The 10,976-nt window shown below is 41.5% G+C and overlaps 1 protein-coding gene across 2 annotated transcripts in view; it reads right to left on the reverse strand.

Moving 5' to 3' along the window:
* Positions 1-2,320: 2,320 nt before the first annotated feature.
* The window catches only part of DNASE2B (deoxyribonuclease 2 beta), a 30,987-nt gene continuing 22,331 nt past the window's right edge, over positions 2,321-10,976 (reverse strand). Inside the window, exons 5-9 of one of the 2 annotated variants that reach the window (XM_053985158.1) lie at positions 7,679-7,856; positions 6,339-6,420; positions 5,175-5,336; positions 3,465-3,662; positions 2,321-2,906 (exon numbers count right to left, since the gene is read on the reverse strand). In XM_053985158.1, the coding sequence (XP_053841133.1) occupies positions 2,551-2,906; positions 3,465-3,662; positions 5,175-5,336; positions 6,339-6,420; positions 7,679-7,856 (976 nt within the window). In that variant the 3' untranslated portion in view covers positions 2,321-2,550. The remainder of the gene's footprint in view (positions 2,907-3,464; positions 3,663-5,174; positions 5,337-6,338; positions 6,421-7,678; positions 7,857-10,976) is intronic. The other variant, XM_053985159.1, reaches the window with a different exon arrangement.

A 10,976-nucleotide genomic window follows, 5' to 3' on the forward strand; every position in this document is an offset into this window, starting at 1 on the left:
ATCTATAAAATAGGCAAAAAGTAAACATTTCACACAGGGCATGCTGTGAGGGCACATGAGGGTGAGTAAGTGGCTTATGGTTTTGCATTTTTGAAGAAAGCCCTAAGGCTTTTCGAGTTACAAACCCTTTAAAAATCTATACTGTTTATTTTGTTGATTATTAGCCTCTTTTGGGAAACAAAGAGTCTGCCCATGTTTCATAACATGAAAATACGAGGATATGCAAATAGAGAAGTTACACAACAAAAGCAAAACTGAATTAAAGCTGTTTACAGTCAAAAAATGAGAGAACCAGATCTGCAGCCTTTTTATTGCTACACCACTGAAATGAGTGTGTGCACAGCCAGGCTGCTGAGGTGCTTACAGTGCTGGATGGTACAGCTGCTTCTCTGCATCTTTTCACTGCTCTTTATGCCTCCTCAGTTACAGCTAAAACGGAGGCAGTCTTGGGTATAATGAAAGAGGAATGTTTAAGTAGTCTTGTAAAACATTATGACAGCTATTAATCGACCAAGTAATTAAGTACAGCAATCAGCACTTATTTCAAGTGATGCAGTGGTGACTTCTGGCCTGGGGAGCAGGAGGCTGGCAACACTGCTGTGACAACCAGTGGGACAGAGACTCTTTGCTACTGAACCCTGTGACCGAGTATTTGAAAATACTACAAGAAATACAGGTTGTTACACAGATCCAGGTGCTCTCTGACACACATGGTGAGCTTTGCCAGCACTGTCTCCAGCAGAGGATTTCTTGCCAGTCCTATACACTGAAGCTGTGCTTACACAAAGCTGTGGGCAAGATACAAGAGCTCAGACAGGCAGGTTAGGTCAGTGTCTGCCCTGAAAAGATAGGCAAGAGAAATTAATTTGGTCTTGGCTTATCTGAGTGATGCCCTACCACGCCATGGCGCAGTGTTCTGTGTCACTGGCAATTTTCACTGCCACAAAAGGTGCTGCTTGACCACAGCTAGCTAAACAAGAAGTAAATATGTAAAACAGTTTGACAGGCATCAGAGAAAGAACATTACATTATCAAACAAATTATTTATTGAATGTTATTGGGTCATATGGAGGGAAAATAAAATAAAAAAATTCTTGCAGGATATCTAAGCAACAAAACTATTTTCACTGAGCCATAAGCTACAAGCTACCTTCAATCCAGACTGGCTAATTATGAAACCTATTCCTGTACAATTCCCTTTGTTATGGAGGCCACATGGATTATTTCTATCTCTTCAAGAAATATGCACAAGTGTTTTCTGAAATGATATAGTTTGACACTTTTTACACTTCATTGTTTGGCTGATTGTTCAGGGTGAAAAGGGAAAGAAATCTTTGGCAACCTCTTGTAGTTGTGGGGCATTTCTTTATACCTGCTTCTGTGGAGGATCAGTGGTGGGGACTACAAACACAGCAAAGCAGGAATATCAGTGGGACAGCCAGATCTTCAGACTGGAGTTTATATTAGCAATTCAGGAAAAATAAAGATATAAATAGGAACATATTAAACACAAGTAGACTGTTGAAATCTGAAGACACGAGTGTATTGGGATTTTGCAAATCAGCTTTGTTTTTACAGCAAGACCATGCAAACTTCAGGTCCTAAGCCTGAGACTGGAGATATTAAAAATTTCAGCCACATTTGTTGTAATGTGAAAATGTAGGTTAAATAATATCTTTCTTCAAATACATTCTTCTCTTTATATTTTTTCCTCATTGTCTCCATTTTCCCTTTGGCAGCTATAAAACATTGTAACCAACCACAAATAACTATACAGATGGAAGAGGGAGAATGTAAACAGACCATTGTTACTCCTTGTTTTGTTTATTCATATTTTGGACATGTTTATTTGCTTATAAAATTGCTGTACATGAATAAAAGCACTAGAAATATTCCCAAGCTCTTGATTACAGATAATTTAAAGATTATTTAAAGTTCATTAATTCTCTAAAAATGAATCATGTAAAAATAAGGCCTTCCTGTCCTCAGATCTACTCATCTCCCTGCCTGGATCTAATTTTCTCAGCTCTTTTATAGATTCAGCCCAAGCTGAGCAGAAATGCTGTGATTTAGCTCAACAGTGTCAGAAATCCAGGGCAGTTTTGAACTATTTGGGGGTACTTATCCCTTGCTACCTGCCCAGTGCTGACAGCCCAGCTCATGAGAGAGGTTTCTGTTGTCCCTCCCATCCCAGGTTCAGCTCCACTCCCAAGGTGCCCAGGGATGCCCGTGCAGGGTGTTCACAGAGATGTGCTTTGGTGCAGCCCTGTGCATCAGCATCCCTCCCATCCCATCCCATCCCATCCCATCCCATCCCAGATGGTCAGGGAGCAGAGCAGGGCCCAGCACACACCCCCTGAGGGCCCCACACCACAGGAAAACAGCTACCCTTCACCTGCACAGCACCCACTCCTACAGCTAACAAGGGGCATGGCTCAGCACATCTGGAAACTCACAGGGCTGCTTTTCAGAGTGAAAATACAGTTCAAGGGAGGTATTTCCTACACTTCCCATGTAATAAGGGCTGTGCTGGTTGGGAGGAATGGTTTGTTACAGCTCTCTGGGAGCAGAAGTGCAGCTTTCATACTGGATTACCAAATGCCTGAAGGCTTTGTAGATCTGTTCGTTCTGGGTACAGATGAACCCACCACTTCTCCAAGCCTGCTCAGCAGCACGGTTCAAGTCCCCAGTGCATGTCCACTGATCTTTGTATTTCCTTGAAACAGCCCATTTGGAATGATCATTAATGGAATGAAAGGTGGAGTTCAATGGCGTCCCTATTATGTTTATGTTGTAGACATGGTAGTCAAGAGAGCAATTTGAGTAAAGTTTTTCGCCAGAACGCTGCCAGGATTCAGCCAACAAATCAGTCTTCAGCTCCTGAGCCATCCAGGCCACATAGATATCTGTGGAATAACACAGGGTGTGGGCAATGAGTGTTTCATGTTCCTTCATTTAAGAACAGACTGAAAAGCAGGATCTAAACTGTGCTAGTTTCATTGTAATGCATGAAGTCGGCCAGAGGGAATTTTGCCCTCTCCCCTTATTTTGACTTTTCCAGAAGTTTGTTTCTACTTTTTCTCCTTCTAGAAAACCCATTACAAACAAACAGCAGGAAAAAAGGGAAAGGGCAAAAAAATTGCAAGTCCTCTTCACAAGAAAAAAACCCCAGATGATTCAACCCCCCTATTTCTTCTTTATTGCTGCTGTTGGATAATGGAACATAATTTTCATGAAAATCTAATTGTTGAATACCTTAGGATGGACCAGACAGCTTTTTACTTTGTGGGGCTGAGAGAAGATTAGGATGGGACAGCACACCTTACCCTCTGTTACATTTATTTCTGAAGCTGAACTTCTTTTTTTTTCCCTCAGAGAGAATATGAATTTTAAAATAATTTATTAATTCATATTTTAAGAATTAATTGAGAATGTGTTATATGGAGAGCAAAAGGTTCTCTTACCATCTATGAACAAGTGTGACTTTGCAAAGTGGAGAAAAGTTTCCCCATGAGCTGACTGGAGCTTGGAGAGGTGGTACAAGGGGACTGAGGGCAGCCTGGACTTTGCACAGAGTTTCTGGAGATTTGGGAGATCAGCTTGGAAGATGTCAGGGATGGAACAGCTGTAGATTCCTGGATTATAAATCAGCATCTGTTGGTCTGAGAAAAACCCACAGAAATCAACACATGCAGAATTAAAATGGGTTAAAGAAAAGCAACCAAGAGAGCAAAGTTCTGTCTTGGACAGAAAACCTAAATCCTTCTTAATCTTCACAGCCTATCTCCTGGATGAGTTAAGTGTCAAAGTGTCTTATTTTGGCAACCAAGAATTTGTGTATTGCTTTGTATTCTGACTGGCCCTGCAGCACAAAGACTGGCTGTGAGAGTACACTCAGGCTTTCCACTTACACCTCGTTATTTCTAGCAGAACTGTTAACTGGTGGCTGTGGTCCACTGCCACTTCCACCCATGCTCATCTTCAAGCCTCTCTGCAGCCATGGAACACTCAGACATCACGTGTAAATCCAAACCTGTCTGTATTTACAGTTTCCAGTCAGTTACTGCTGCCAAGCCAAATGCAAACAGAGGAGCTGCCAAAGGGTCTAGTCTGGTTTTAGGGAGAACAGAACTTTCAGCATCTGGCTTGAATTTGCAGAAGAAATCTCCTTTTCTGAACAGTGCACAGCTCAACTGTAGAAGTCCTTCCATGGATAGCATAAACAGCTAGGGAACAAATGGGCTCATTAGGTGAGTTAATGGAAAACCAGTCCATCAGAAACATTCCAGTCTTTCTGGAAATCCCTGAACCACAGATTAGCAGAAGCTGGAAGGATGAGGCAGTAACAGCATTAGCATATGCATCTCATTTTTTGTCCTCTTCTGCTAAACACATGCATAGATGTGTTTCCACAAACAGGAACCTGGGTTAGATAGCTCTGAGGTGTGGCCAGCCTGGCAATTTGCACAGCATGTGTCATTCATTAATTTGATTTGAGGTTTGTAAGTGAGAGAAGAGTGAAAAAACAGTGTGAAAAGAGTTGAAGAACATGCCAATATGACTTCTGGTGATGTCTTTCAATAATCCCTTTTCATGATTCCAGTACCAGTTATCACTGCCAGATAGTTCTGAATCTTGCAGCTATATTTTGTTGGGTTTTGGGGTTTTTTATATATTTAGTATCGGCAATTTTTGTGGCAAATAAATACCTGGGAAAATTCTAGGCGATATTTATTCCATACTTCATACTTCTGATGAGTCAAGGCTACTACTCCAGCTCAAGCAGTGGTTGCCTTACATTTTTAGAACTGCAGATGACTGTTGCTGACTGAGCTATTACTATTAAAGGTGATTAATCATCCTACTTTTTATTTCCAAAGCATTTTGTTTGCATGGACTGGGTTTACTCTTGATCTGCACTTGTGACTATTATTATCCTGATAGTCCCCACAGGGAGATGAAAACAGAGCAGAAGAGTGAATTTCCCACATTCACACAGGAAATCATTGGATAAACACAACTGAAGCCAAGAATGCTCTTTCCAGGCCCAATTGTTTCCCAATGTCACAAAAAAAAAAGGTCAAGAATAAGGAATTTTTGAGGTGAAACCTCAAGGAAAGCAATCAGAGAGGTGTGGTGGGACAAAGGCTTTCTAAGGGAGAAGCTTTTCATACCTATTGCTGTGAACTGATCATATCTGAAGGTTATACAGATGGCTGTCTGTCCAAAGGACTCCCCAGTAGATGGATATCCATAACCATCCTCAGGGATGGGAGGGAACAGGGGCACACTGTGAATCACCCAGAAGCCTTGTGATTTATCCAAGAGCAGAAATCCTGTCAAAATAAAAGTTACTGCAAATAAATAAAGGAGGAAAAAAACCCTGAGAGGATAGAGCTGTGCCCTACTTTGGTTTTGCTGCTGCAGATACCACATTTCAATGTGCTAATGTCTACAGTAAGCTGTTCTAGAGTAGATTAATAAACCATAGGAGACACAAATTTTGTATTAAAATTGCATCAATTCTTTCCTGCATAACTCAAACTGTCATCATGTTTTATTTGAAAAAAAAAATCCATTCACACCCCCTTCCTCTGCTCAAATATTGTCCTCAAGAGTTCCAACAATTTAGTGGTTGTGACCCTCTCTCCATTGCTCATCTTTCTTCACTTCAAATATTCACTGGCTAAGGGGAAACAGATTCTCTCAACACTGTTTCTTCTTTCCCAGACCAAATTGTCCTCCATGGGGAAGCAGCAGAGAGACAGGCTATGCTTCTCCCCTCCAGGGTGGATCATGGCTCCTGAGCTGTGCCCATTGCTGCAGCCTGAAAATACAGCCCTGCAAAATGTGCTCATTTCCACATCGGGCTGGGCAAACCCCATCTGCTTCCTCAGGGGAACATTTAAACTCCACTGAAGTTTACACTCATTTAAAGTCTCGATTTTTGATAACTACATCCTACAGTGCTTCCATGATCTTGGCAGCAGTTTCTTGCCCCAGAAAGTTTGGAGGGGTTTCTGTTGAGGGAATGTTTCCCTTCACATCTTGTACTGTTTTGCCATCAGGCACAGGATGGTGCTAAAAGGATTTGTGTTAGGTTCAACTCTTGAAACAAAGAGTCCATAAGCCCCAAGATCCTTCACACAGCACAGGCATAACAAAACCAAAACAGAAGCTGCAGCATAGGTATCTATACAAAAACCACACACCATGCAAATCACTCTTCAGTTTTGCTTTAGGCAGGAATTTTAGATATGCTGATAGACAGACAGACAAGTAGATGCTATCTGCAACTTTAGAAAAGAGAAAATAATAGTTTGGGACTCTCCCTGTACCTTTGGTGTGTCCGTGTTTTGACCCTTTGGAGTCTGATTCAGGGATCTCATCGTTGTACATGGCATATGCAGTGGTGTTCCTCTGCAGGGAAACACACATTTCTGAAACATGACATTCAGTAAGAGAAAGGCATTTAAGCAAAAATCTGCTGGGAACAGAAGAAAGAATTCAGGATTCCTCTGTGTGAACATCACGAGCCTAATCCTGATCCCAGTTCAGCTGACACAGTCTCCACAGACATTACAGCAAAATAAACCTGAAGATTCAGCCACAGGGCCTCAGCTGACATGAAGTGGAAGCGCTCCCAATCACTGCAGTAGCCTTTTCCCAAGGGTTGAATATTAAATATGCTTGCTAAGCCAGTTTGCATGGGTTTAGTGGGCACTTGCTTGCAAAGAAGTTCCACTCTCTGTTTTTTGTGCCTCTCTCTGATTTAGCAATCAGATCTGGTAAAAAATATTTGCTGAGTAAAAATGACAACTGTTGTTATTAAGGGCAAGCAATTAAAGCTTTTTTGCAAAATATTTGCATACGGCCACACCTTTTTTCCCCTGAATAGAGAACTTCAAAGGAGTTGGGACATGCCTCTTCTCTCAATGTACTATGAGTTTGTAAACAGTTTATTACAGCTGCACTAAGACCTGGGATTTGACATGTTTCTGGACTGCCAACATTTGAGTGACTTTTGGGAGTCTCTTCTACATACAAATTAATTGCACCCTACCACAAATCCACAGGAGAAATGCAAAGACACAACCAGACTCCCAACAATACTATATATATGGGAAAAAATAATTACAGGGAAATCTTGTGATATTTTACAAACACTTCACACAAATGTAAGTGAGGTGTCTGAGGGTGGGAGCAAAAAAGAAGGTCAACAAGCAGCGTATCACTGCTGGAGCAGTCACAGTGATTTCAGGGGGACAGAGAAAGCCCAGATTTGATTTGAGTCAGAGTATGAAACACATGCATATAGGAGGGCTTAGGACAAGTGTCTGTAACAATTACCACTGACCTTGGTTTGAATTTACACCCTCAGGTGTTGCTTAACATGAATTACAGAAAAGAAGCCAAAGGGAGAATGCATGAACACTCTTTTTTTTCATGGACAATACTCTAACTATATGAAAAGCTTGACTAGAAATCAGAAGTTTGAGGATTATCCCTAATTGTAGCCAAAACTGCAAATAATCTGCCCAGCTGTCAAGGTGCTCCTCCCCTATGTTTTAGCAGATCCATTGGTCAGGCCTGGCCTTATAAACTTATTTTGGCTGCTTTCATGTCATCTGCATACAATATCAAGTAACAACACTAACAAAAATGAAATGTCACTTGCCTTGGATTCATATGTCTCATACAGCTGCTGCAGTGTTTGGCCCAGAGCACCCTGTGTCATGTTGATGAGGTATTTACCAAGCTGCCACTGTGGAGCCAGGGCATCCATGTACAGGTATTCCAGTCCCAGCATGGGTATCTGTCCTTTGGCATGTTTTGGCAGCTTGTAAAGAGCAAACCTGCACGAGTGAAGAGCAATTGTTTGGTTTTTTTTTTTTTATCACCACCCTGTTTGAATGTGTAAATGAGTATCTCCTTCCCTGAGAAAAAGAAGGGTGAATCCAGGGATGCCTGGGCTGGAGGGGGAGCAGTGTGGACATCTCAGCCTCAAAACAATGATCCAGCCCAGGAACCAGCTGCAGTTTGGCAGCACAGTCCCTGCTGCAGACAAATTTGTTCTGCTTTTTAGCAAGCAAGGGATGCTGATTCAGCACCAAACTCCTGTTGTTGTGGCCAGACTGCTGTTGGTACCCCTGAAGAATTTGAGGCAACCTTGGTTAAGTCCATGAAATCCCTATTGCTCCTGGTTCTGGTAAAGAACCTCAGGTCCCAAACCCAGACTAACATTCCCCCCAGGTCAAACAATTTCTACATTATATAAATATGGTTTTATACGAAATAGATAAAATTAGGTATTGAAATAAAAATGCATTATATTATGTTTATATATATCACAATCACAAAATAAGTATAAAGCAAAGTGATAAAATGTAGTTCCAGTCATACTTTCCATAACAGACTTGCACTCTGATGAACTGCTGCAGACTGGAAATTTTCAAACCATTAGCCAGGAATACAAATCTCTTCAAAATTGTGAAGTACTCAATATTGTCAGTAAATAGCTCAGTTCATACTATGGTTCCTGATAAAGTAAACAAGTTTTCCCAGTGTGCAAGTCCATGGGATTAATCACAATGTAATTAACTCAGCCACTTTCTCTGAGGGCTCTAATTGAGTAATTTGCTATTAATGTCAACAGTAAGGACTGAGTGGCATTATTTTCAATCTACACTATTTAACAAAAATGCAGCCTGTGCTTAACCCCTCAAGTATATCAGGAGGAGTAAACCTTGCTCAGGTGACTTACAGGCTTGAGTTGGTCACAAAAGACATCTCCAAACACAGAGGAAAACATTTTGCTAGAGAAGAACATTTAATCCATTGGAAACGTACATGTACAGGCAGAAGAAAAACACACACCAGTGGTGGTCCTGGTAATCCACCTGCATTGCCACTGACTGAATGATCTCCTAAAGTATCTCAGGAGAAATAATTTCTGATGACAGATCACAGAGAAGAAAGTGATTTATATAACTAGGCTGGGGAAAGTGGTCTGTGCCTATACATGCACCAAGAGTCATACCAATCCCTTCATTTGAAAAAAAGATTTGAAATGAAGATTTGGAAAGGAGAGGAATAGCAGTAGTTACAGTAGTAAAAGCTGATCCAGGAATTAGTAGATGAAGTCTTTCCAAACTACTTTGAAACCTACTGAAAGATTTATGCTCTGGAAGTGTTTACAGCCTTGCATCTGACAAACCCACCTTAGCAGATATGCTTACGAAATGCTAGTCATTGAGCTATCAGGAAATTGCCTGCCAATTCCCACTAGATACATGTTTTGCCTCTTTCCAGAAAGCCAGCTGAGTGTATTACCAATTAAAGTTGTATAAAATCTTTGGTGCTATTCGTGCAGAGGAAATTTCTCAAGAACTTAGGCGTTTGTGGGAGCAGAGTAAAAGTTATTTTCCTGAGAACCAAGAAAGAGCAGATCTGCTTAAACCAGATTAGCATTGTCACATTGTTTGCTCCTGACTGAACACAAATTACAAGCAAGAATCACATCTTTACTTCTTCCTTTCCTCCCCATCCCCTCAAAAAAAGTCCAAACAAACAATGTGCACGGTGGCTCCAGTCCTTGACTCAGCATTTCTCAGAAAGCATAGTTCTGGCTTTTATTTGCAGGGAAGGCTTCCCACAGAATACAGTGAGTTTAGATGAATAAAGGAAAGACTCTGCCCTCCTCAGAGAGCCGATCCTACGGCTATTTGCCTGGGTGGCCCCTGTGGGAGGTGCAGGAGGACTGTGGGACGAGATCCCGAGAGAAATGAAAACACAGGAGAGATTTCTGGCCGCCCAGGTACTGTGTGCAGGGAGGAGCTGCCAGCCCAGCTGGGGAGCACAGATGGGATCAGGTCAGACAAAGCAAGTGATCCCTCTGGTTCAGTGGCAAATGAAAGGGTGTGTGAATACTGGGTAGTTATGGAATACTGCAGGATGAAACCACTGCATAGCAGGAACACACACAACTGAAAATAATGCAGTGTTGTTTGTTTAAGAGGACATTGACATCTTCTGTTTAAGAGGAGGCTCATCTCAGCAGTTTCAGTTCTGCTTCTCCTGTCAGCTTCATAGCAACCAAATCCAGAATCCAAAGGCTGACTCTTCTCAGTAAATCAGGATGACCCCAGCAGACAGGCAAGTTTCTCTTCTTTTGATCAGGGCATATTGAAAAGGTAATCCCCCTGTCCTACCTGCTAAATTTGTGAAAGGGAACACGGATTTGCCTGTGCAGACCCCCCAGTTCCCTCCTGGATCAGGCCCCACATCACTGGCATTGACACAGAGGCACAGGTGAATTACTCCTAGCCACAGCCTTCAAAGAATTTCTCAGAAACTTTCAATACAAAAATTGTCTTAATCTAAGAAATTGACAGTTTGTATATATATTGGTCTGTGGGTTTTGTTTGTTTCATTTTTGTTTGTTCAGGTTTTCATGTTCATTTGTTTTTCACGAAAAACCTCATTCTGCAAGGGATGAATCCAGTTTAGGGAGAAATAAAATATCTCATACCTTCAAGTTCCTAGGTAGCTACACCAACTAAGAGTCTGATTCCTGAAAGAATGACATTATCCAGAAGGGCTTTGGCAAAGGTGACAAGTCACAGGGATGGATTAGACCCTCATACATTTGATGCTATGCCAACAGAGAGCAAAGCCAGCTTTGTGCTCCTGCCTGTGGTGTGAGGAGCACCTGCCTTCCCTGCAATTAGCTCTGAGTGCAAGGAAAGGGATGGGCCTACTTCTTTAGCACTTGTATCCAAACTAATCGTTGTTCACAAGAAAAACATTTTTCTTTTGAAATTGGTTGATATTTATCTTCAGGAAGCACTTTTTAAAAGGCCCTCATTTCACTTTTAAAATCTGGGCTGAATATTATGCAACTGTATTTTGCATCTTTTCATCTTGAAAGCTCATTAATCCAATTAATCATTTAATACCCGAAGTTGGGCTCGCTG

This window comes from Vidua macroura, chromosome 9 (assembly GCF_024509145.1).
Source record: "Vidua macroura isolate BioBank_ID:100142 chromosome 9, ASM2450914v1, whole genome shotgun sequence".
In the NCBI taxonomy this organism is placed as follows: Eukaryota; Metazoa; Chordata; class Aves; order Passeriformes; family Viduidae; genus Vidua; species Vidua macroura.